Source organism: Rhea pennata, chromosome 18 (assembly GCF_028389875.1).
Source record: "Rhea pennata isolate bPtePen1 chromosome 18, bPtePen1.pri, whole genome shotgun sequence".
NCBI classification, from domain to species: Eukaryota; Metazoa; Chordata; class Aves; order Rheiformes; family Rheidae; genus Rhea; species Rhea pennata.
In genome coordinates this window covers 11,284,717-11,312,458 of record NC_084680.1, presented here as the reverse complement: position 1 = coordinate 11,312,458, position 27,742 = coordinate 11,284,717, and the positions used below count along the sequence as shown (strand labels likewise).

Genomic DNA, 27,742 nt, shown 5'->3' with positions numbered 1-27,742 from the left:
AAGGGCATTCATCCTCCTCTTCCTTTCTTCTTGCTTATTTTAGGGAGATCAGTTTTGTCATTATTGTCACGTGTTCTTTGCAGTCCTACCACTGAAAATGAGGATGCAATGTCAGAAAAACGGTCAAAAAATACCAAGCATTTTTCTCCCCAAACTTTTGCCACAGTACGACTGACAGTGAAACGTGCAGAGGAAACTGAGTTGCGGTGTGCCCACAGCGACTCGCGCAGTGGCAGACAGAGATTTGGGGGAAGCTGAGGGGTTGCTCACTCCACATAACATCATTCCCGTGTGTGCTGGAGGGACAAGGTCCTCCAAGGACAACTGAGGGCACCCAAGACAGGCTGCTCTGTTGGAGTCCTCTCCAGAAAAGGGTGCCTGCCCAGGTTGCTTACCTGGCTAAGATTATTTGCTTAAGTTAATGATGTGAATATCTGTTTAGATCCTACTTCCCAATACAGGGTCTCAACCGGTTCTGTCCCTTCACTGCCAGCTGAATTATGTCATTGACATCCTGCTCTCAGCTTGGTGGTTGTAACTCAGCTTCCATAAAGCTTTGTGGAGTATCCTGCAGTCTTGGGATAAGTTGAAATAAAACAGCCACAAAAGTAGACCTGATATTGTCTCCAAGAGGCAAGGAAGGAAGGCTGAAAGCTTTTTCTTCCTGATAAGCATGGATTTACACCTCAAGGAGAGCTGATAGTCTGTATCCTATAAGTGACCAGAACTAAAATTCTGTTTCCTTGACGAACAGATAAAGCAAAGAAAGGCATGATGGCTAAACATAGTGCAAAAGGTTAATCAGAAAAGAATTTTTTAAAGCTGAATTTGCTTTTAGTCTCAACTGACTGCAGCCCCTGAGCTACGTATGGGAAGAAATCCTGGTTCAATCCTCAACAGCTTTTGTGCAGCAGAACAGGAGCCGAGTCCTCCTGCAAGGGGACATCCTGGCAGCTGGAAGGAAAACTGCCTGCAAGTCCAGGAGCCGCAGCCTAGGACCATGGCTGAAAACCTGAGCACTGCTCCATACATCAAGCGATAATGTCGGCCCTGCCATCACCACCAGACTGATTGGTGAGAGGAAGAACAACAGAAGTCTCCTGTGAGCCCTGGGTTCAGTCTAAGAAAATCAGTATGTAACGAGGTAAAGTTAGTACACTAAGGGTGCCAGAGGAAAGTGCGAGCTGCATCAAACAGCTCCTTTGGAGCTCTCTGTGCTCCACAAATGTCACTCAACACGCCTGCTCTTTTCCAATTTCCTTTTCAAACCCTATCAATCATCCCGCCCAGCCAAGCTCATCCTTTTCTTGTTGCTCCATTGGCAATGTGCAAGCACATAAAACCAGAAGGAAAACCAACACACCAGATTTTGGAGGAATGAGTGCCTAGGAATCATCTGAGCTCACGTGCACTGAGATAGGTTGAGCAGCTTAACGGCAGGGGAAGTAGGACAGACTCAAGGGGTTGCTAGACCATTCATCCTTGTTTCATTAACAGCAACTGCCAGGCATTGGTGGATGCTCTGTGTTAACACTTACGAAAGGAAGACAGGAATAAAACCTTGTTAGCAAGATTCCTAGTCTACTGACCTCATCCTTCAGTGCAAAACAATAAAATGGGCTAATTTAGCCTCTAATAAAAAGCCCCACTATCTGAACTTCACAAAAGATAGCAGAGCTTTGCGTGTCAAGATCCCCCATTTCTTTGATTTAAAAAGCTGACTTTAAATAAAGCAAGCTGTGCTGGGAGGTTTGCAAGCCTTTTGTGTCCTCTCAAGTGTGTTGCCACTAATAAATATTGCCAAGAGATAGCTGCCCCCCAGCCGTAGTGCGGACTGACAAAAGCAGCAGCCAGCTCCGCTCCCTTTGCGCTCTCCACGCTGAAGTGCCCATTTGTTTCACCGTTCGGGTTACGCAGGATACCCAAACCTCTCTCCTTTCTATTTCAGCGACTGCTTTATTCAACAAGAGCACTGATAACGAAGATACCATTAAGTTAACTCCCCCTTACAAGCACCCCAGCTACAGATTTTCCACAAAGCCTTTGTAAGGCATATAACATAAAATTGTACTAACAGAGTGGTTTAAAGACTTTACCAGCCAAGTAATTTAGGTTAAGACCTATTTTCAAACAAAGTTCTCGAGCCAGGGAGGAAGTCGGTAAGTGGACTGGTATTGCTTTGAAAGAGAAATAGCAACAAGGCATATGCCACCACCACCCATCCATGCAGACTGCGTGGCAAGTCTGTCTTTTGGCACATCAAGGAGCAGGTTGTGCCTGGGCACACAGAAAGCTCAAGGAAGTGCCCCAGGCCTGCTGCGGTGCACGCCTGGAGCACAGCTAGCAGGCCAGCTGGTGGGACACTGCCAAGAGCCCATACCCATTAAACAGGCTCCCAGGATGCGCGAGCGAGTCCCACGCAAAGCTGCAAAGGGCGGCAGGCAGCAGCATCAAGGCACCTAAGCAAGATCTGCTCCCCATTGGTGCCCAACTCGTGTCACTGGTGTAAAGCCCGAGACACCTCTATTTTTTGACAGCCTCCTGCTAGTACAAAGTTGGCCCTAAATGCCACGGAGTTCCTTTATAAAGGAACTTTAAAAGCAACTTTATAAATGTTCTCCTGGAGCATTATCCCGAGAACCACGAAAAGCGATTGCAGCAATCGGCGTGGTGGCCGTTAGGGCAGCGGAAAGGGCCAGCTCACCGCGCTGCCTGGCGGGAGCAGCGCAGAAACGGCGGCTCGGGCTTCGGTTCGGACGTGCGGCCTCCCAGAGAGTCTGCCTGTGAGCGCCAGCTGGAACCGCAGCCTCCCTGGGGTGCCTTTTTTTTCCCCTCTCCTGGGACAAAGCTATAGCCCAAACCGGAATATTTCACACATAATGCTTCAGTAACTGGAATAGTTCACAACACGCAAAAGACAATTGCAGTCTCCTACTTTGACAAAAATTTGAAGTGGAAGAAAGGTCATTTTTGTCTGAAAATAACTTATATTTCATCCACTAGAAGATCTAGTTTTAAAAAGTGAAATAAATCACATTTTGACCTTTATTTATAGAAATTTCAGTGAAAGGGAAGAGGCAGAACGGCACATTTACGAAAACGATGGTGAATTGTGAGGCTTTTATTTGCTCCACCAAACAGATGTAAGTGCTAACTGTCACGACCACTAAGAATTTGTTTGACATTTATGGTAAAGCCATTTATGCCGGATGACTCATTTGCTTTATGGATAAAGTTCCATCAAGCCAGTTTAATTCAACTCCCCACAGTCAGCTCCCAGACAAGACTGGAAAAGCTTTTCTGGAGCATTTTTTAACACTTATTCTATATGTGTGCAAAAATGTCACATCACTTCCAATGACATCAACTTCAGTAACTTGGAGAAACTGCTGTGGTTCAACAAAACAAACAGCTGGCGAGGATAATCGGAGTGACTTCATCTGGCATCGGCAGCAGCTCCATAAATACTGGAATTCTTCGGGGCCCTCAGCGCAATGCACTAATAATTAACTGGACTGTTGTTTCAGTGCCTTACAACAGGAGTCTTACAGACTCTCAATATCAATAAAAATAAATATTGCTGGATGTGCTTTTTTAAAAAAGAAATTCCCACATTTAAACCGAATAACCACAGGCCCAGTACATGTACAACTAACAAAAATCACAAATATTATCAGAAGCAATTAGGATGCTGCAGTGTTTTCTTTCACGACATAAAAATTCTCTGGTTCCCTAAATGCAAACCAAGTCAGGTGACTAAAAGAGCAGCAGCAGTTCAATGCAAGTCTATGATGAAGTGAAAGTTTTGAAATCCCAGCCACCAAAGTCTCCAAAAAACGTAATCCCTGTCTCAGAGAGGGCCTGCCAGCCCTCAGATGTTCCACTTGATAAAACATGTCATTAGCACTTGCCTGTGGATGGAGACTCTCTGCTAAGGAAATAGCACTGTCCTGATCCAGGCTCTGAACGACTCCTTGTCTGCACAGGGGAATTAAGGTGATATTGGGGAAGTCGGGGAAGAGAGCAGAGAAGCAAGGGGCAACCCAAAGCCTACTGTGTCCACAGCTTTGCCAGCGCAGCAAGCACCTCATTTAGTCAAAGGTATGATACCTCCTCGGTCAGCGCATCCTTAATTATATTAGCATCATCCAAGAGTCCTTCATTTAAAACCAGCTGTTCCAGAAGAGAAACCAAACTCGAGCAATAGGGGCCAGACAAAGCCTCACCCGTGGACCTTGCCACCTCCAACAGCCTCGAGAGCTCTGCGTACCTGCTTCCCTAGCCATTCTTGCTGCCAGTGCAGGAGGCCAGCTCACCAACAGCTGCTCAACATCAGGCTGATGGACTAGGACCTAAATGACATCCTTTGAGCTTCCAAATAATATTCAGTACAAAATTGGAAGCCAATAGTTGGAGGGCTGGCTCCAAAAAAAGGTCTTGACACACAAGCAGTCATGAGTCAGCTACAAATACTTGGTGGTTTGGACAAATACAACCCGGATGTTTGCATTTTCATCCCAAGCCAAGGGGGGCTGCAAAAACGGATGGAGCTGCTTTACCCTGAGATCTCTGCTATTTCCCCGCTTGGGCTCAAGTTACCACAAGAAGGGCTCCCTCCTGGCTTTTAGCACTCAGATAGGAACTTCTTCTGATTCCCTTTTCAAAAAAAAGCCCGTTTCACTGTGCAAAGAGATAGAAGTCTCCCTAAAACCAAATATGGCCTCAACTATGACCTTCTGCATGAGCTGACAACAGCTTCTCATTCTTATTGCATCTGCACTTGCGAGAGGAGTCACCCTCAGCAACCCCACCCTCCTGACACATCTCGCCTAACTCTGCACCCCTATCTCAAAGCTAACATCAGAAGTGGTGATGGGTTACACAAAAACCATAACAATTATTCAGGCAGCCTGTACACCACAGAATCACTAAGGTTGAAAGGGACCACTGGAGATCATCTAGTCCAACCTCCCTGCTCAAGCAGGGTCACCTAGAACATGTTAGACAGGATTGCATCCACCCTTCCAATGACCAAAGGAGTAAGAAGAAAATAAGCCCATGGGTCAAAAGGTACTTAACCTCTTTAGCTATTTTTAACCTTTGTATTTTGTAACCCCAAGAAACAGCACAGTTTCACACTAAGGCCATATTAATTTCTCCTTGGTCCTGGCTGTCTCCAGTGGAGAAAGGCAACGCTCACCATGCTGCGGGAAGATGCCCTAAAAAGCGCTGCAGCCCTCTCACCCAGGCCACGTCTCCATGCCGGACCCCCGCCATCCTCACCCCAACCTCCCCTGAGCTTTCTTCCCTCAGGACCTCCCAAACGATGCTCCAAGCTGGCCTCGACGCCTACCCTTGCTGCGACAGACCGCAGAACGGCAGGTCAGGCAACACCATGCTGCGCCTCCCCCATCCGCAACAGCTGCACGCATTAGGTCAGCCCTCTGCACGGCTGTATTTCTGAGAAAAGGGGCTTCCTGAAGCCAGGGGCTCCGTTTCTTATACGTTTGCAGAGTCCGAGCATGTTACAGCTCCAACTGCAACAGGTCCAACGCAATAACGCTGCAATACAAAGTACAAGCAGTTTAGCAACCGACTCCTTACTGGAATAAAAGACGAGCAATTCTCTTCGACGAGAACAAAAGCCAGATGGCTCTTCTAATTTTGGAAAGCTCCTCCCGGGCTCTGCCAACACCCGAACACCCGTCAAGACCTCAAGCTATTAACAGAGGGGGAGACACTAATTTCTGGGCAGCTACTTCTGCCCCCTGCTCCAGCCTCGGATCTCACAGCTGCAGCAGGTAGCGAAGGACGTTCCCCAGCTAGAGCCGCAGGCACGGCCCCGGGCACCCTCCTCGGCCGACGGCGCGAACGCCAAGCCAGAGCTCATGCCAAAGCCCATCCTCGTTGAAACGACAGCGCGGGGCTAATTCCCAAAGACAATATACACAAAGTTTTAATCAGCAGTATGGATTATTTACACAACAGTGCTTTACAGGCGGGCGGACAGACCCATCCGCCATGCCAGAGAATTTCCTATTTGTAATGGATGAAGGATTTTCTCCCCTTTCCAAATGGCTGAGTTTGTCAAATCTATTAATCATTCCTAATTACACAGGCATAATTCATGCAACTTTCCATAGAATCCTAATCGCGTCCTGGCCGCGCACAGAGCCTCTTTTCTCTTCCCAGTCCCACGCGATGTCTCTACCTGCAGCCTTAAAGCCGCCCGTGCCCTCTGCTACCCGCCTCACGGTGCTCATTTGCTGCCCAGACGCCACGGAGAAGGGACAGGGAAGGGGAGGCGAGAGCCCGCGCCGGGCTCCGAGCCCCCGGCACCGCTTCATCCCTGGTCAGCGCGAAAGCTGCAGCCTTTAGCGCAACGGTTTTGTCTTCTTGGGCCACGTCCCGAGAAGAAGACTTCTTCTGGGCCCGCAGGACGATTCAGAGCTCTGAAAAGACGAGACTCGGTCTCCAGCTTCCTCGCGACGGTTCCCCTTTCGGACGCGAGCGGCTCCGCTCCCCGCCGCTGCCAAAGCCGCCTCATCCCCAGGCACACCGCCTAATCGAAACTTTCATCCTTTCAGGAGAGATGTCTAATCACCAGTTTAAAGAACCTGGAGAGCTCCGGGGCTGTTTTATGTTTTGATGCGATTGTATTTAACCCCATTGAACCTCGAACCTCGGCAGCGCTGCAGTGGTGGAGGCAGCGGGGCCTCCCGCCGCGTCTGCCTGCGGCGGGCGACCCGTCTCTCCCTGCTCAAAGCTGGTGTCTGGACCTGGGAGAACAGCTTCTACTCAAAAACCTACCAAATGGGTGGAAGGACCCAGATAAAGCAGGTGAACAACCCGTCCTTCAAGGAATTTAAGAGGGAACAGAGCAGAGAGGGGGAAAAAAAAAAAAATAAGAACTAGGGCAGCGTGGAAAAGGGGTAGCATCGGCAGAAGGACAGCAAGCATCGAGTCTATCAAGTAGCTATTGCAACGTTATTAGCAGAGCAGCGCGTTTGGCCAGAGCTGCTCACCAATTTTGCTTTTCTCCAGCAAATAACAACAGGAGATACAGGCTGCAGGGAAAAGAAAAAGGGGCAAAAGGAGAAGGAAAAAAAGAGGAGGAAAAAGAGAAAAGGTGAAGAGAGGGGAAAAGAGGTAGGAAAAGGGGAAAAGAAAGGGGGGAAGAAAAGAGCTGAGAGGAGACGCGGTCAACACACCAGACACCGGACTGCAGACACCTGCGGTTTAAGCCTCGGCCCGCGGCGTGCCAGCGGCAGAGGCGCCGGCCCGTGCCTTCCTCCCCCGGGACGGCGCCGGGCCAGGAGCCGGCGGCCATCCCACGCGCTTACCGGGGGACACGGCCCGCTTCGCCCCGACTCGCGCCCGCCGCCGCGCAAGGCTGGCCAACGCGTCTCCCCGCTCCTAGGGCTGCTCGCGCGCGGGAGCCCGACCCGCCCAGGGTGAGAAACGGCTCCTCGCTTGCTGCTCGTCTTCGCCTCTGCTTTCCTGCCCCGCTCGCAGCGCCCGGGGCATCGCCCTCGCACGCTCCAGCCCTTTGCAACGGAGCATTTGCAAGCTTCTTCTCCCTAAAGATCTCTTCAACCGCAAACTCTCTTCTGCCCTGCTAGCCCTGACCCTCTCAAACCTCCGGCCTTTCACCGGGCCGGCGCTCCGCTATCGATCCGTCTGCATTCCTCCCCTCCGAGCGAGCGCAAACGTCCCGCGGGAAGGTACGGCCAGAGCAAACAGCAGCCAAGGAGCAGGGACTGCAGGAAAGGAAAAGGCAGCCAAGACGACTAAAAATAATAAAGCAAATATGAAGAACTGCTAAAACCCTCAAGACCACCGATACTCTTGAATCAACAGCCGCAGCGCTCAGATGCTCACTTCTTTTGGCTCTTTTTATATATTTGTGTCTTTGAAACAAACCATAACTTATTTGCTGGAATTTTTGCTTGTGAAACTATCGGTTAGGGACGCGGAAAGCGTTGCCGCTATCGAACGGCTTCCTCGAGCTCTGCAGCCCCGGCCTGGAAGAAGGGGAGAAGGCTGCACAGCTAGGTTTGACAAAAGCCTGCTTTATATTCCCTCCTCTACCGCCTGGCCAAGTGCTGTGGTAACACATGCAAAACTAATATGAGAGGTTTCTACAGCTATTTCAAAGAGGAGAAAATAATAGCACAGAGTTCAGTCTTTTTAAAGGCAAAGAAAGAACCAACCATAGAAAAAGAAAGCCCTGACAGAACTCCACCCCAATAAAAAGGGGATATTACACTCACATTTCATTTTCCTATTGTAAAGTCAGTCTTTATATTTGCAAAATGAGCATTTTTGAACTTTTTTGTAAACTATGTTCTGGGCAGATATCTGAAACCCCTCAGCAGATTAGAAACATATGGGAAGAACATGGAATCCAAACCACACATTTTTATTAAACTGCATGGCTTCTAGTTCAAATTTCATCACATTGAAGTAAATATTTTCTCCCTAAAGGAGCAGCTGCATGTTAGGTTACTCATAATAGATGCTCTCATATATGTACACATTTGTATAGATGCATCCAGGTGCCCATACATGCATGTCATATCCTTGCTGATAAACTAATATAGAGGACAAGGTGAGGCCACATGACTGAAGTTGATTTTGCATTTTTTTTTCCAAAAACAACCTGCCTGTGCATACACACACACACAATTTGAGGAAAAAAAAAATGCTAAAGCAGCAGAGACTACAAACTTTCAGAAACACCAGACTTGGTCACTTAAGCATCTTTATCACTTTGTACATGCATGTTAGCATATGATCTTTAATTACCCAACAGCATAAAACTTTTCCACAGCATTTCTACCTCATTCAGTTCACAAGTGACTTTTTCCCATACATAAAGTCAAGTTTCCCTTTGCACTCCCTCCACACACCTCTAACTGCTTTGCTCTGCAGCCACAGTAACTGCATACATTTTGCATGCTTAAGCTCATATACGCTGCATGCCTCAGTGCGTAGATTTAAACACAGTATCCTATAGAAGCAGATATTAAGCAGAGTTACCTTGGACAAGCTCTTCAACCAATAGGGGTTTTCAATAAATTAAAAGGCCTTCTTGGGGGTGCCTTCACAAGAACAACCTGACCACTGATCACCTCCCGCAGTGCGGTTAACATTGCTCTTTACTAAGGACATCCCACCCACAGGCTCCAAAGAAAATTCACCAAATTGCGCTGTTGCATAGGGCAGCCACCTGCATAAACCTATCCATATGCAAACAAATAATTCCCATTCCTCAGGAAAACATTTAGATTTAAGAACTTTTAGAAGGCTCTAACTTCCTAATGAATTAGCTTCCAATTCAGGCACAGGGCAAGCACCCTGCTAAAGCCCAATGTGTTCCTAACAGCTTTTCCAAAGCAAGGGCTTAACCCTTATCACAGGCCTCTTCCTGCAAAAGCTCTGACATCAAACACAACTATTGCTGGCTGTTTGCAGAGCACCTGGGTATTTCCTCTGGAGCACAGTACACATTTCTCACTGGGACACCAGGTGCTCCTGCATCCAAGGGGACAGCCCCTGCTCCGGCACCAGCACGCGTGCTGCAGGTGGGTGGCCAGGGTGGGAAGACAACCCCAGCCTGGCCAAGCCGCAGAGGGCTGTGCTCTCAGGCTAGCCAGAGGCACTGAGGACAGGCACACAGCTGAGGCTACCCAGCAAGCAACCTTCCTGTCTCACCAGGCATGTTTATGGGGATACCACCACTCTCCACCAGCCTCAAACCCCTTCCCCAAGGTGCTGACCCAAGCCAGATCCAAGCCAATGTAAAGCATTTCCCACAACAGTCACCCCAGCTAAATCTTGTAAATACTATTAGTGTTTATCACCTGAAGTAGACACAAAGCCAAGCTGCAAAATCTGCTTCTGGTCCCCACAGGTGCTTCATTTCAGCCCCAGCAGTGCAAGAAACCAAACATCTCAGTATCACAACTTCAAGCAGATCTTCAGGTTGAAAGGTGCACAACAGCACCCATGTCCTGTGAGAAGCAGCCAGAACCTGAGGAGCTGCTGCTCAAGATCTGTACCTGCCTGCTGTAGGCTCTCCTGGCCACCTGGGGACTACCATCAGCTGACATGCTTGTCTTGAGAAATCATCTGCACATCTCTTACAGCAAGTAAGATGTTCTCTCCAAAGAGATTAGTCTGAGTCCCTTGGCTTCCTGAAACCAAGTCACTGAAGCCCCAAGAGTTTCTTCCAGGAATGGGATGGAAAACTGCAATCTAATCTACATAGTCCATGCTACAAGCCAGGTTTGGCTGAAAGAATACCCTTGCTGGAAAATTCCTGAGTTGCTACCTGGGCAAAAGCATTCTCTCTTTCAGGGGACGGGGTTAAAAAAAAGCCCCAAAATAACAACAACCACCACCACCACCTAAAAAAACCCCACCTGGCTGCAGAGACCTCTTTCAGGGTGACTTTTTGAGTTTTCTTTAGCTGCTCTAAAACTCCCATGAACATGATAAAGAGCCTGGCTTGACTGAAAAGTAGGAAACTTGATTCTGAGAAGAGATGGAACAAAGGAGAAGTAGGTTCAGACTCTGCATACAAGGCCAGCTTGGCAGAAGGACACAGCACACATGCCAAGTCACAGGGAATGTGCAGGAGGTTAAGGTCAGACCTAGTGTAGGACCTTAGCAGACCTGCTACTCGTAAGCTTCTTGTGCGAGATTTTAAGTAGTGTTGCCTCCCATCACTTAGGCATAACCAGTTCTTGCATTTTTGCCAGCATGAAGAACCACAGGGAAGCTAAGTAGCTCTCCTTAAAACGTTCCTATCTAGAGAAAATACTTGGCATGACGTGCATGCTAAAGGGAAGCGCATTCACTGAAGAAACAACCCAGCCTCCTGGCCACTTATGCCAGTTATTTCTAGCAATATTAATCACGTTTATGTACAGCAGAAACCACATTGAGAGTTATTTAATATGAAGATTTAAACTCTAACATATGAAGAGTATTCTCCTCTAATGAACCATTAGGACAGCAATACATTTTTTGGCTGGTTTCCCCGGAAAGCCAGCCATGTGTGATCTCTTTGTGCAGCTACAGGTGTGTGTGTCTCTCTCAATTACTTCTGAATCTGATAGCTGATTTCAATCAAATTTGACAGAGGAAAAAGGCTCAAGATAATTAAATCCCTATAAATGTCATGGAAACAGGCAGCCAGGTAAAAGAAAAGCACCATACAAGTTCACTGTCTGAAGGGAGGCTTTGCAGGGTGAGTTCACATTTTATCATACCGACAAGCGTCCGCAGCAAGAAGACATCTCATTAACGTTCCAACCGTAGGACAGGCTTTAAGCAATCATGAGACAAATTAGAAGGAATCTAGACTTGACTAATTCCAGCATTCATGGAAACACTTTTTAACCTCAAGGCATCTCTGAGATCTGGAGCTGAAGCACCACAAAATAAGTGGTTCTTACTACACGTCTGTCTATACATAGCAAATACCCTCTCCTCCTCAATTTTCCAGACAAGAACGGAGGAGAAAATCAAGTGTCTCTACGCCCCAGCTAGCTAGCAACCAGAGATCTCTTCTGGCAGCTCTCAGAGGAACCCCACACAACAGCATAGCCAAAAAATCATCACCACATGCTGGCCATGGTCACAACTGACATTACATCCAGGTGACCTTGAATGGGCCATTGCTCAAAGAGCAGTTTATCCATCTGCACAGCAGACTTCTAATTATTACTGGCTTTCCAGCAAGCACACTAAGATCAAACCCTTGAAATTGTTTTTCCTATATAGCCACACAGCAACTTGCTGCTCTGTGATTTCTGCCTTCAAACTCTTCATTTGGTAACCTAAAATCAGCACTTATATCATATTCCACACAGACAAATTACAGCGCTGATCTCTAAAAATAAAGGTCCCACAATCACCATGTGCTCTGTTGTCACTGTCTGAACCCTTAGCCTTAATATAAACTTTTACTAGGGCCAGAGTTACTTCTTTTTTTCAGATTACAAATATTTAGCTAATGCATATGGTATCCTCTAAAGGCCCCTTTTAAACTCTGCTCAGAAACTGTATTGTTGAGTTTATAGTTTTTTGACTTTCTTTTAAATCGACCTATCCACCCTTAATTTATAACATTAATAACGTCTGCTAAGAGTAAATTTATCACAACAGATTAATCAAACAATATAAAATATCTTTCTAACAATCATCTGCATAGATTTCAAATAAAGCTTTTTTCTTTAAAAGCTATTAACTATTCAGAACAGTTTACGAAATAATGAGTGTGAATGATTGTGCACAAAACTGTGCAACAGCTCCCTCTGATTGTTTTCAAACAGGCGCTGATTAGGCTCCAAGCTGTTCCCGCGGTGCGCTCGCTCCCTAATTGGGGCACCGAGTCAGATTACTCCTGCGAACGCTTGCAAGCAATAAATCAGATTCTTTCAAAAATCTCTCTTAATATTTGCTCAAAAAGCACATTTCCACAGGTGCCCTTAAGCAGAGCAAATCAGGAGCCACCTGGCAAAGGGCTCTCAAAACCGCAGACCCCTCCAGACCAGCAAGAAAAGAAACCTCCACGCAAAGGGAAAACAAACCTTCCCCCGATGCCAGCGGGGCCAAGGCAAACGTGCAGAATTAGCTTTCGGCATTTTGTTTTATAACGGAACTGAATCTGAGCAAACGCACGTGTAGTAACACACTGCAAAACTCCAGCAGGGACAGACCAGTAGCTTTTATTTCGGGGAGCTTAAGCTGGAGCTGGGCACCATGGATGCATGCCGTTACAGCAACGGCAAGCGCCGGATCCCATCGACCAGCCTTCCAGCGACGCCGACCATCAGGAGAAGCAGAGGCGTTACCAGCACCGGATGAAGCTTAGCCTCGCATCAGCAGTCCCAGCAAGAAACAAGAGCTTTGCCCATCTCTGCACATCCAGCCCCAGCTCCTCAGCTGCGGGGGAAAAACAGCGAAGGATGCGCAGCGGCGAGGAACCGGGCGGCCGTGCCGCGCCGCCACCCGGCCCTGCTGAGCTCTCCCGGCTCGGCGCTAACCGCTTTGTTCGTGCCCCGAGCGCAGGGTCCCACCGGACCGGCTGCGAGGCAGCGTTGCCTGGACAACACCAGCGCAAACTGCATCCCTACAAAACTCGTATTCAGGCCCGCTTAAAAACTATGTTAACTGATAGCCTGCACATTGTGGGAGGCATTTACATAAAGGGAGGACAGTTTCAGGCTGACCTTCTACTGTCCAGCATGGAAATTAAAAAGAAAAAGGAAAGAAAAAAAAAAAAATAAAAGCCCAGCCCCGGCCTCTGAGAAATGAATGGGACAAAATGAATGGATGTCATTGTCTATCATGATCTGCCAGCCTTTAACTAGCAGTTAATAAAGCCGAGAGGGAGAGAAGAGAAGATGAAACAATGAGCAGTTTTGAAATAACGCCCTCATTTTTGCGTCCAGTATAGTCCAGATAATACTCCACTGCCTTGGCAAATCATACAGCAAAGCCTCAAAGGAACTGGATTTTAAGAGTACTTTTGGCAAGATAGGAAGTCTCTTGCATGCACTCAAAAAAAAAAAAAAAAAAGCGTGTTTCTTCACCCATTCTCAAACCTAAGAGACGTTGATTCCATATGCCCACAAAGCCAGCTTCTGAGACAAAAAGATCATCAGAGCCACTGAATCCGATCAATGGCTCAACATGAGGCACATAACTTCGCCCTGCATGATGTCCAGGCACATGTGTGATTGAACCTTTGCACACTCTGCTGTGCGTTTATCCAGAGAGCTGCTACGAGCATCTGAAGGGCAGCAAACGCATCTCAGCCACTGGCAACACGCTCCTGTGAATAATTATTTTAGGCAATGATTCTCTTCAAGACTACTAACAGATTTGTTTTATTCCAGGCTGGGTTTTACTTCCTTTCCTGCTCTTCCATCACTAACTTTTCCCTGTTTATTGTTTTATCTGCGTCAGTTCCCCTCCTTCATTTCTGCAGGTGAACTCCCTAGGACCCTCTGCACCTCCCTTTAATCCGATCCCTGGTACGGGTGTCCGATTAGATGCTGGGTAACAGTTTCCCACTCCAGCTTCTTGCTGTCACACAAGCAGGGAGCAGTTTGCACTTCCGGATCTGTGGAAGATAACCAATGCTAAGGGGAATTCTTAAAATTCTCTCTCTGCTCTTATCCAGTGTCTCAGTACCCTGAGCACCACAGATGAGGGTTCAAGACACACAGGTGCACAAGTAAAAGCACATACTGACCCTAAAAACAAAAGGCTATGAAGAGATTTTTTTCCAAAGGCAGCATTTCAACAGAAACGGTGCTTGACTGCATCCTTTGCAAGTGTCCTTCATTCCCAGCACCGTTACTATCACAAGCCCCAGCAGCTCTAGCCCAGACGCAACGCTCCCCCCTTTCCACTGTCACCTCCACTAAGAACCCCATGAAGAAAAATCAAGTCCTTTGCTTTCCTCACACCCCCCACTGCTCTGCCCAGAGCATCGAGCAGCCCCTGGCAACCCTGCTTCTGACCTGCTTCTCCGTACCCTCATTTCAGCTGCTCCCCAGGTTTCACTTGCAGGAGGTCAGGCCCATTGGAGCAGGGACCAAGACCCTCAACATGAGCTGCTCTGTGTTACAGCTGGCATTCCCCATCTGCAGCAATCTGCTGAGGGAATCAGTTCTGGACAGTACAATTTTATCCAGGCTATGCTCTTATTATGAAATGAAGAAATTGCAGGGTTTTCACTGGAGAGATGCAGCCTTGAGGAGAGAGCAGTCTCTAAAAACTCAGTGTAAGCCCAAATTACAGAGACTAAGGCTGCCAAAGGCTGTCCAGCCTTCAGCTTTCTTCTTGTGGTCATGCAGGCCTGACCGCATACTCAAGTTTCTTATTTTCTTTACCATTCCATTTACTGCTGCATTTCCTCCATTCAACTTAATCTCCTTATGTCACTGCGTTACCAAGTGCTGATTGCTCTGCTCCAAGTTTCCCTTCTTCATCCAAATCAAATAATCCACTAATAACCAAAGGGCTGCCTTTTTCCTATAGAAGTTACTTTTCAATGACATGTGTGAACCATAAGGGATAGTTTAAAAACAGATTCTCCCTCATTACAAGCTGCGGTGCAGTACATCATGGCGTTGCTCCTTTGTGTCTTCCTTCTTTGCACTGAACATTGCCATTTCCTGGCTCTGCTCTCACATTGATTTATTTCCCTTTAGTCTATGGAAAATTAGGAAGGAGATCAGATTCTGCTAGCTGCACCGCCCACGCAAAGCTGGCTATGCGAGTGTACTGTAAGCGGGACTCTCACACAGTGGAAAATATGTAGTAAAGTGAAGCTGTTGGCCTAAGCTACACATTTGAAAATTTGCTGTTGGTGCTGCACTGAGCCAGACTGGAGGCTGTTACTTAGTGTCTCAGCCCTGTGCAAACAGGGTAACAGCATCTGCTTGGAAGGTGTTGATCCCAGTGACCAGAAGGCTGTGGGATTCATTCCCACACCTGGCTATGATGGAAAGGGGAGAAGCAAATGGAAAGAGAAGACCTAGGAAAGGCATTGAACAAAGCTCAAGAGACCCTAGAGGAGCCACCAGACTTTTTAATATGTTCTTGTCCAGGCAAATAAAGGAAACAGGAGTCTGTGCTTTGCTGACTGCCTCTAGATGTGGAAGGAAAATCTTCAACCTACCCAAAGTCTCCAGCAAATATCCACGATAGTCAAAGTGCACCTTTAATGTAGCAGACCATGTTTTGCAACTGTTAGACAATTTACACTCTAACTACAATGGTAGGAAAAACCAGGTGCAGTCCAGTGTTGCTTTTTTTGTGGATTTCCAGTCCTCCTGCCTCTCCAAACGCTTCCCAAGCTCCAGGCAAGCTCTCAGACAGCTCTAAAGCCAGTGGCTCATTTTGGAAAGTCTCAGCCTCCCCCAGCCTGGGCTCACTTCCATCTCCAAAGGGTGGCTCTTGGCTTCTAGCAGCACATTAGGCTCCACAGCTTCCTGTTCCCATCCCCAAAAGGCTGGGGCTTTTTCAAGCAGAGCAGGTCTCCCCCCAGCTCAGCAACCCAGCCCCCAAGCAGAAGTTTTCTGTACATGCTGTGCAGGCCTGAAGCATGAAAGGCCTCCATCACAGGGCAAGCATCCACCTGCAGTCTGCCCTGGCATCCAGTAACAGCATCTTAGAAAGGAGGAGGGAAATTATACCTAAGATACTTGAGGTGTATATTTGCATAAAGGTCCCTAAGCTGCACACTCTTGGCTTTGTCCCCAGTTTTGTCTCATAGCTGGATTAACCTGGAAGCTGAGCCGCAGGTTTGAGCCCTGCCGAATGGCTTTCTGTCCACTTGGTGCCACAACCCCAAGATCCACCCCGAGTTTTTAACCTCAGCCCTGCAGACTGAAGGGGCTCAGGATCAAGGGTTTTGTATATACAGAGGCTTTTAATCACTACTTGGAATGTTTTTTTGCCCCAGGAGGTAAATACAAAACCCAGGTTTTATGGATTAAAGAGAATGGGGGAAAATAGGCCTGGCTGCCAAAGTTGTCTCAGGATACAAAGTGGGATTACATGCTTAGCCATGGGGATATCTGCTGACACACTTGGAATTTAACTTAACACCAAATTTTGGTTGCAAAAGAATTTTCCTGTATTTGGCAGGCAACAGTCACCAAACCATGGAGCACTGAGCAGGATGCATCTGCTAGGACCACCAGAGAAGGACCTTTTGTGTAGGTTCCTTCTGTTATTCGCCACCATTTCTGCAAATCTGGCCAGTACTGTTCAGGAAAGAGCTGCAAATGGTTAGTTGAGCTATCATGCACATGGACACACATCCCTCATTCATACTCCCTTCTTCTCAGAAACTAGATTGCCTGTCTTTTGCCAATGTTTGCACACCTCATGTTCGTACTCCAAACTACTTCCGTGATTATGTTTCAACAGCACTAGTGTCCAGGAAAGCTGTTTTTACTCCTGCAAGAGAACCTCCGTGCAGGGCTCTCATCTCAAATTCAACTCAAGTCTTGCATTTAAGCACAAAATCCTGCTTAGCTCCCATAACAAAACTAATTGGGCACTACCCAAGCTTTTCATCCCAAAAGACCTGGGTTTGCACACTCTATGGCCTAAAAAGCAGATATGAAGCTCACCCTAGAAATGTGATTATATGAACAAAACTCATTAAGAAACAGGAAATAAGCAGTGTGACCGGCATGGCTAGCAGTAGCTAAGCATCATAGCTCAGTCCAATATTCTGAGTAGCAAAGCCGTAAGAGGATAAACAATTTGCAGATAAATTTGTGTTAGGCAAAGCCCCAGGAAAACCTTGCCATGTTTGTAGACATTCCAGAGAAGAGAACAGCGAACAAATGTAATATTCACCACAAATTCTCTCCTCTGCACACACATTTCGCTTCAGTGGCCAGAGCACTGTTTGTTCAAACAGACTTGACCTCCTGAACCATGGCCAGTATGCGGCTACGTGTGCAGAACAATGAGTCCACGGTTACAGACTTTTTTCTGTGTTCTTGGAGGGAACAGAAAATAGACACAAATACACAAACTCCATCCAATATTCTGCACAACTCATTAGGAATACCCTCTTCCAGCTTGTGTCCCCAGGGTGATGTATTTATTGTGAACATATACATTCGATCCTGCTCAATGCTGTCAAAGTAGTACACCTGCACACTAGGGATGTCTGGAGAGGGCTAGGATTTTCCTCTGGGCTTTGGCAAGCAGCCCAGACTGCCTCAAAAAAATAAAAGCCTCACCATGTGCTTCATTTGTTCATAGCTAAACGACAAGGGAATGAGTTGAACACAAAGTCAACTAGTAGAAGCTTCTAGATAGGACAGGTTTCTCTATACTGGGCCACATCCCGAGGTTTACTCTGTCCTTAGTGCAATGAGAGCATACGTGCACGAAAAGATGGCTTAAAGATGCAGACTTCAGCGTCCTGCAAAGGCAGGACAATAAGAAATCCTGGAGTCTTAGGGAAATACCAGAGCAGTAACAGCTTAATAAGGACAGAAACCCACCTCCCTGTCTGAGCAGCTTGTCAGAGTTCGATACTCACCACTTTTGCAACAACCCTTCTCCAGCTTTACTGTAAAGTAAGAAAGAGGACATGTTCCCATCCAGACTTCTACTCCAGAAATGCACTTTTTTGCAAATAATTTGTGACCTTCCACATGGATCAAGCTTCCCAAATTAGCAGGAAAAGGGAAACATACACTGCCCGAGTCCACTGACACACTATTGCTCTTACCACTCTCAATAATTGCTTTTACATCCTGCACAGTGATGCTGCCAATGAAGTCCAGCTGGAAACTTCTCAATAGCAGTAGTATTTGGCTTTTTCCCTCCTTGTTCAAACCAAGGAAAATCTTTTCAAAATTTCCCAAACATGCCCACATTTGCTCCCCTCTTCAGTATTTTTCTACCATACACTAGGTCCCTTTACAGTGCCTCTTCTGCTCCCAATGCCCCCTCCCAGTGGACATACATGTCCAAAATACTGCTGTAAGCTTTGGCATGATGTCATGGGAGAGGAGCAGGTTTCCGGCATTACATCACCCTGTCTGGGCTTAGCAAGCGGCGTCTTCACCTCAGAGTTTCCATGGAACAAACTGAGGCTTCTTCCTAACTCGTTCTTCCTCCCTCCCCATTCTTTAACAGGGAAAAGCAAATTACAAATGAACCCATAAGCTTGAGGAGTAATGGCACTGCACATAACAGCATCCATCAAATAACGAGCCTGCCTACATCCCTATCTGCCAACATCTAAATACAAAGCTCTGCCAGATAAGTGTCAGGAGCAAACATCCAGAATTTGCTCCCCAAACCTCATAATCCCTTTGGCCAGCAGTCATTCTGAAGGATGAGGTTTGCCTTCCAGAAGCCGCTCCATTCTCCTTGTTAGCACCTTGCACTAGTTATCCTGGGAGACTTACTCAGCAGGAGGAATCCCCAGGCCAGAAAAAGCTGGGCAGCAGGGCTTGCCTGTCCCTCTCTAGGATGGCCTTCACCCTGGCAAGGAGGCTGCCATGCAGCATCCTGAGAGGATGGTGGTGACCGAGCCCTGCATCTTCCCTGCTTTACATTTCTTGAACTCCTTCCAGCTGACCACCTCTACCTCCTGTTCTGCATTCCCATAGGCACCATCCAAAGTGGTAAAAAATCAAAACTAATTGGTATACAGGCCTTAGACTTAAGATCTAAAGGTCTCTGGTTCAAGCCCAGGCTTTAGCAAGGGGGGGGGTCCTTGTTGCTGTCTGTTGCTGTCTAACATGCTGTAGGTGACCTTGCTTGAGCAGGGTGGTTGGACTAGATGATCTCCAGAGGTCCCTTCCAACCTTACCGATTCTATGATCCTATGATCACTAGCAAGGCAATCACCAGGCTCTGAACCTCCTATCTGAACCCTAACAGTAAACATCTGGGATGATTTTATTTCTCACTTTGGTAGCTCCCAAATTCAAGGCAGACAGCTGCTAATGCGACCGCTACCCAGAAGCATGCAAAAGGCAGTCCCATGGACTGCCCCAGTCCATGGCAGCTACACCAACTGCTCGCACAAGACATTACCACTGGATTTTAATGACTAATTGCCTCATGCTCTCAGCATTTGTTATGCTTTAAGTCATCAGGACAGAGCCTTCAAGCAATTGCTCCAGTCTGAATAGCTTTTTCCATTTACAGGCAACTACCATCTTGTTTCTGCACTCAACCAGCAAGCAGTGCATGCTTGCAAATTGCATCTCACTGCCTACTACCTCACTGCTGTTAGATACCCCCAGCATTCAACATGTCCAATCCAAGAAAGTTTACGTTAAAAACCAATAAGCTAAGCTGCATGTACATCCACAGCTATTTCAAAGTCCTGCACAGACATACAAATTTGGAGCAAAGTATTAATTAGAAGCTTCTTACACAAGATGACACCTAAGGGACTAAAACCCTTCTCAGATCAACAGAGCACACCAGCAGTGTTCACAGGCACTAAGACCAGGAGGGGCGGCCAAGCACACCGTTATTATGTACGGAGCACCCTCCTGAGCACCAAGTACCAGTCTGATCCTGCTTTTCTTCCCTGGTCTTTCTAAGCAGGTTCCTCCATTTATACCCTTTACTGAAGAAAGGAATTATAAAGCAGCTTGGATATTTAATACCCCCTTAGCTCTTTATCTGAAGATCAGTACGGCTTTAGTAAGCCATTACACCTTTGTTAATTTTAAGTAATAGCACGCACCATCATACTGATGGCAAAGATAGAGAGGAGGGAAATCACAGCTAACACAGATGTCTGATTTGTCTTGAAAAATAAATTTGGACTCACAGAAGGCAGAGCCAGAAGGGAGAAGCAGGCCCCAGCAGTAGGAGACATTCCTTGCCTCAAAGCTAACGATCAAAGGCATCAATCCCAAGATGAAACTCATCCTGTCAAGGCCCACATGGATATTACTGTAAGACTGGGGCTTGACTTGAGACAAACTGCAAGAAGCAGTAATAAAACCATACAGCTTCTTAGGCCTGATGCGTAACTTGGCCATATTAGAAGACAAATGATGCACTGCATAACAGTTAAGGCTCAGTAAAAGCATTTTTATGGTCTGTTTGGACAATAAAGCATCTCTCTGCTTGCATTATATGCAACCATATGCCAAAAGGCATTCAATACCAGCAAACTGCAGTGGTTATCTGCACATGCCCAGCATAAAGCTTCTTCAATTTATGAAATGGAATTTGTCACTGAAAAATAAAGATTTACACATTACTAATGATTACCAAATACAAATATTTAGTGTATCCATCATTATGGACGACCTTGACCCCGTCACAAATTTCGCCTGGTGTCCAGGTGTCTAATCTGTCAACTACCAAGTAAATCTAAATGAAAACCACAGCTCAAGCCGAGAAGCATATGCAAACAATTAATATGTTTCCACCCAAATCTTTACTTTCTCTTACTGGAATCTGATTGATTATGGGCTCCTCCCTTTAGGTCATATGAAATATCACCTTAGGATTCATATTAAATTACCTGGAGCACAGACTGCAATCTCTGCAAGCAGTTTTGCAGCATTCCAACTGTATGTAGTTCAGTTCCCCTCTGTACAGTCACGCATTTGCGCACACTGATAAAACCAGATGACATCTCTAGGCAGCCATGTAAGATTATCCCATATGCAAGACCTTGCCAGCTGAAGCTAAGTAACACATTTGTGTTTTGATTAGACTGACTGCATTGCTTGGACTTTGGCACAGAAGTCTCATCATTAATTGCAAACCCATCCAGGGGCATAATCTTCAACAGTTGCAGACATTTTCTAGGCAGCATTGCTATTCCGAATGAGCCTAGTTCTGTGATTTAATCCATTTGTCTCAAGTGCACCATTTCACTAGAGAGGATCCCTTTGAAAAAACAAAAGCTGAAGAAATAACGAGAAAAACAGCAACTAGATTGGGAATTATTAGGAGACTGCAGAAGGCTACAGACATCTTCAATAAAGAGCCCTAATACCGACTCAGAATGTTTTATTTTCCATCATCTCACACTATAGTATATACTAGTGGTGTAAAACATCAACTCCTTGCACTCCCTGAAAGGCTCTACAGCAGAAAAGGTGAAATCAGATTTGGCAGGGCCAGGAAAGCAAGCAGCCAGAACTGTAAATTAGCTTCTTTCAGCAGTCTGCCGAGGTAGTGAAAAAAATATACCGGAGCACATGTCTGTGGTGCATCTTGACAGAAAAATTCAGGTTAGTACAACTGATTAATAAGTAAAAATGCTTTCTGAAGGTTGACAAAAAACTTAATACAAGACCTCAGCCCACTTCCTTTCTCCTGCTCTGGAACAGGCCCAGATGTTGCCAAACACAACAGGTTCAGCCTTACACTCATGAGTAGCCTTATTGAGCTCAGCAGAGCAATTAAAATGCTTACGGTTTGAGGAGATTGAGGAACTTATTGCTCCTCCTGTAAACAAGCAAATGTTCTAGTGTGCTCCATACCTCGTCATCACTCTGTTTATATTTGCACAAGAGGCTCCTGCAAACAGGAACACCAAAGACACCCTGCACTCCTCACCGTGGAAAGCCTGGATCTAGATGTGAATCAGGGGGACTCATAGCTGAGGCTCCCGTGGTACATCTGCCCTCTGTGAGCTGAGAAAGTCTGCAAATTTTGCAAATATCAGTGCAGCCTTCTCAGCAGTCCAGTGTACTACTCTGTGGCTATCCCCCTGCAAGATCAGATACAGACTGTGTAACACATTAACAGCAGCTCTGCCTACAAAGGGGAACCCCAAATCTCTTCACCCTCAAAATGATGAAAAATGCTACAGAAACCCGAGTTTCATTTGTACACATTTTGGTAAAGCAAAAGCTATCGACCCAATCCCATAACCTCAGAAGTGTACAGGAAAAAATCATGCACAGAAGCATTAAAAATAAGAGCACTCCCCAGAACTAGAAACACCAAAACCAAGAGCATGGGAAGGGAGAAAATCAACACAGTAGTGAAATGAAATTCAGGATTATCCACCTCAGTGATAATTGGTTTTTAAGTGTAAACAAGGCACAAGATTAAAAGGGAGCTGGCATTTCAATCCAAGAGCAACACAGCACCTGAACAGCACCTATGTCACAGCTAAGGGCATTGAAGCTTCTGTTCTGCTTTGTCTTGTCACATCTTGAAACTTTCAACAGCCCTAAAAGCACCTCTGGCATCTTGCCCAGACTTGCTGGCTTACCCAGCACATTCTGCCTTCCCTCCACTTCTGATGTCTTGATTTCACTAGTGGTCTCCTAAACTGCAAAGTGGGAAAGGAATGAAAAGCACCCTCCTCCTAAGCATCATCCTAAATGCGGCAGTGCACCCTGGTCTCATCCCAGGAGAGGGGCCCGGCATGCACAGATACTTCTGTCCATCCTTCAGTTTTACTGCTTTGACAGAACAGCATATACAACGGTCTGAGACCTCCTGCTCTGCACCTTGTTTGGCAGGATCAAAAACGACACTTGGTGTTACAGTACCAAGTGCAGTAAGATACAGTCAAGATATTCAGCTGGACAAAATAGGCTCCTCCCTACTTCCAAAATTGGCTTCTTCCTACTGGGGAAGCCAACTAGAAAGAGCATCAACCTTAAGCAGCAATATACACACGCACTGGCTTTCCCACTCTTGGGAAAAGCATCTTCATTTATCTCAGGGCAAATACCAGACCCTGCTCCAAAACAACATATTTCTAGATGGCCAAAGCACCACTTACCTTGTGGGACAGACCTGCAAAATTTTAAACAAATTAAGCAAAAATAGTTAAAAGCAAGTAGTTTTTACCAGGGTCCTCAGCAACTTCACCAAGGCCCACAGAACAGTTTTAACAAGGCCCATTCTAGTTCTGACAGCCAGCCAGGAGCTGAACAGCACTCTCACAGGTGCTGCTGCCTCACACAGCAGTCTTCCTGATAGATTAGGAAAAAAGAAAATACAGTAGTTCCTGCAGAAATATAAAAGATATGGCATATCTGGGACTGTACATTCGAAAACTCCTCTGCAAAGGGGGGTTTCACTTAATCCAGTCCACAGTGACATTTACCTGCCACAAATGTTACATAGCATTTTCAATTTATAAAGATCCTCCAGCTGCAGGTTTGGGGATTTTTTTTCACCACTACTTCTGAGTTTGAAGCTCAGCACCCAACCTTACTACCAAGTCATGATTTGGACTTAATTTCACCCCACATGCTAAACCAGAATGACTTTTCCAGTTTAGAGTGGGCCAAACTGCTTTTCTAAAGGACCACCGCTATGGTAAGTCAGAAACGCACCGGAAGGTGTCATTCTGCATGGTCTTGGAATACCCAATGCATTGGTCAGACAGAGCTGCATGCTGTTCAGCTAAACGTATTGAGGCTTTGGTCATAAGGGGTAATATTCCAGCCTAGCTCCTCAGCCTGAGGGGAAGGAGCAAGCTCTGGTGAGATCGTGGCCACCCACTGAACCCAACCATGCAAGATGCAAGAGCATCTTCTGAGAGCAATCGCACACGAAAGCTACAAAGCACAGGAAGGACCCACAGCCATGGTTGATAGGTAAAACTCCGTAGAAGGGCCACTACCTTTTAAGATGTTATAAAACACAGCAAAAGAAACAGTTAATCTCTTTTAAAAAAAGATATATTCACATGTCTTCTGACTTCCTTCCAGTGTTGCTAAAACCACATGAACACTGCTTACTACAGCCTGGACACAGAGAGAAAGTGTTTATCTTGCACCATGGGCTGTTTCTTTTCTCTTTTGCTCTCTGCAAATGGCTCTTTTCTGCCTCACGTCGTCCTCTCATTCACAGCACGAAGCCAGCCATCGCTTCCCAAACCCAGCACGAGAGCCTGTCCTGACGCTTTTTCATATTTGTAAACTTCTGTTTTGAACAGTTCAGCACAAAACTTACTTGTCTAACCTAGGCTCTCGGCTTGGCCCCTTTTCAAATCTACTCGGCATTCCCAGAGCCATACAGAGAGATCCACACAGCCTCCGAACTAATTGAATTTTAATGAGAGGAAGTCATTTTTCCACTGGAAGAATGTTGTGCTAGAGAAATATTTTGAAACTTCTCTAACCTTTCCTGCCAGACTGTCTGCAACAGAGTACAAGCAAGGAAGTCACCATCTGTGCGCTCAACTGATGAACGCAGCAGAGCTTTGCTTGTGACCCCAGCCAGACCTGGAGTTTAAATAATTAGAACTTTCAAAACAAAAAAGTTCCATGTTTTATTTGGTTTCAGTCCTGACAATGGTTCAGATAAGCAGAACATGAATCCCTGTAACTTAGGGCTCTTGCTGATCAGTGTTGAACAAAGACCGTCTAAGCCCTCCAAAGCCTTCTACCCCACTCTGGGTTAACTTGGTTACTTTAGCTTCCAGCAAAAGGAACATAATATCCAGGCAACTCCATGGCTAATGAAAACACTGGGGAACATCTTAGCAAACTGAGGTATTCAGGACAGATACCTACAGGACTGTAGCAGCTTCATCTCATTGTGGCTGAAAATTCAGAGTCCAGAAATTAACAGCTTTCTAGGAATACCTAACTTTACAGACTATTTATATCCCTTTCCCATTCTTCTGAGCTCATATTTTTTCCATAGTTTCTGCTTACACTTGCAAATTTTAGAGAAAAGGAAGAATCCAAAGGAAATTAAGTCTCCCAGATATGAATTAGGAGGTAAGGTTATAGCTGCCTTCAGGAAACCTATTAATTACATTCAGCTTAAAGCTCAGGCATTCAAGTATGCTGGAAACCCTCTGTCTGATGTAGAAGGCAAAAGAGGACAGGACAAAGACCAGAGCTGGAAAGGCTGTTTAATATAAGTACTGATGTTATACAACACATGAGAAAATACAGGAATTGTCCACCACGCCAAGCTTCTCTGGAAGTACCTGCGATGACCTGATAGTTGCCTTGTGTTCAGAGCTGACATCAGGGCAAAGGTCTCCAGTGAAGAGGAACAGCAGCCATTTTTCACCATCTCCCAAGAGCTACAAGTCCCATCAACTTGTGCTCATCAGGGATGAGATCATTTTCAGCATGGAAGCTACTGTCCAACTACTTAGGAAGGGTTAACAGTGAAGTTGGGAGTACACTGACATCCTTGAACATGTGTTCCCCTGTCAGACCTCAAACCAGATGAGCACTAAAAACCAGTGTGTGAACATCTCAAGCTTTAGAGGCAATTATGGAAGCTGTGTTATTGCAGCTACTGCACCTACATCAGAATACTGGCATAGCCCTGTGCACCCCATGCCCTCCAGCAAGGCACATATCGTTACCACCTCATTAGAAACAGTACAGCAATGCAGAGCTGTGCCTGCAAGCATTTTCAGGGGACAACGCAAGAGCTGGAGGGGGTTGTGCCTTCCCTTTCCAAAGCACTGCAAAATGAAATAGTCTCCAAGTTGGAGCCACCTTATCCAATTTGAATGCAATATCAACTTTTTTTTTTTTTTTAAGACAATCCTCTAGATCTCTAGGTCCAGTGGCCTCCCAGAAAAGCTGACTGCTTTACATAACAGCTCTATTTAAAATATCACATCCAGTGTGATTACAGAAGTTTTTGGCACAATGTCCAACATTTGTGAAAGAGACTCCAGTGTCCATTAAACCCAGCTTTTACTTTCTGTTTTAATTGTTAAACTTCCCATGGAATGACTGTTAATGCAGTTAGGGATCCAGTTCTAACTTCCTAACTGGGATTCTGGCAGCAACATTCAGTCAATGCATTCTTGCTGTTTACAGCAGGCCAGCTCTCAGATGCTGGTAGCGTTAAACAGGCTGGAACTCTACTTCCGAGCAACAGCACAATACAGATGAGAGCTGGCTTCACTGTGGCTCTAATTATCCCCCACTGTTTTAAGATGTTCCCCATTCCTTTGCTGCATTCATCAGCTAGGCCCATGAGCTACACACAGCTCTTTCCTTCCAAGCAAAGACAATAAATGACATGCAGAAGTCGATATGTCTTAGTTTACACTCCTTTTTACTGGCTCTGATTTCAGTGAAGTGATTCTAGCTTTCAAGAAATACCAGGGTCAATATTCTTGCACAAAAGCCTCAGAAATGCAGATCACTGAAACAGGCTGCTAGTCAAATTCATACAAACTAGCCACTATACTACAGGAGCAACTTCTACTGGATTCCCTCTCTGTAAATAATCCTGCATCTCTGCTTAAGAGGAGCTCACAAGAACATCTCGCCCATCAAGATTTTGGGTTCCTTTTAAGAAAGCAGCAACTGTGTAGGAGGTGACAAGGCTGCCATGAAAGCTGTTGAGGAGACTGCTCTTACACCACAGCGCAAGAAATCAATAATCACCATCCAACACACAGAAAGAGAGCTAATTCTCATAGCCCTCAGCAAGCTGTGATTTGCAAGGGAGCTCTTTCCTCAGTCTCTGCTTACTGCCCCTGAAATATGATCTAAATTACAACGCAAGGATGAAAAAATCCTGCTACATCCAAGGGTGGAACCCTTCCCACACTAAACAAGCCAGTAGTCTGGAAACTACAGACATGCAAAGTTCTGGCACTGCAGCTCATCTAACACACCAACAAGGGCATGAAACCAAAGAGAATCAGGAGAGCACATTCCAGCAGATGATCTGGCCCACTGTTTTGATCACTGTTACAGAAAGTTTCTACCTAGTCAAAACACTCAAACTGACAAAACTAATTGTATCTTAGTTCTACTACACAAAAACACAGGAAGAGTCTCAAAAACAAGCTAACAACTTACCAGCCAGCAGCCAGCTCATCTCCTCTTTGGAACATTTCTAGTTGCTTATTGTCATGCCTTACCTCAAAGACTTCTTCATCCAGTATCCTTGTTCCAAATACGATGATGCCATTGACATCAATGATGGGGTGGTCACTTCGGTCCAAGAACTTGGTTATCTTCTTTTTACAATCCAAAATTAAGGTGACATTTTTCTTTTGCACACTGATGGCTACTCTGTGCCACCTAGAAGAAAGCAGCCCCACAGACAAATTAAACAGAGCTTTGGGCACTCAAGAACAAGCCAGTTTTATAATGACGACTCATGAAATTATGATCCTGTAAACCTTCACACCAGTCATCTTCAAAAGGATGAAAAAAATCACCCTTGGACAAATCCTAATAGTGTTATTTGAAACAAAAACTGCTACAGTTGAGTTGGCAGATGA

General features: G+C 46.0%; 1 protein-coding gene across 2 annotated transcripts in view; it reads right to left on the bottom strand.

Annotated features, from left to right (window-relative positions):
- COL5A1 (collagen type V alpha 1 chain) overlaps positions 1-27,742 on the bottom strand; it is a 168,265-nt gene that overhangs the window by 95,496 nt on the left and 45,027 nt on the right. For both annotated transcript variants that reach the window (XM_062591272.1, XM_062591273.1), the window contains exon 4: positions 27,377-27,539. In XM_062591272.1, the coding sequence (XP_062447256.1) occupies positions 27,377-27,539 (163 nt within the window). The remainder of the gene's footprint in view (positions 1-27,376; positions 27,540-27,742) is intronic.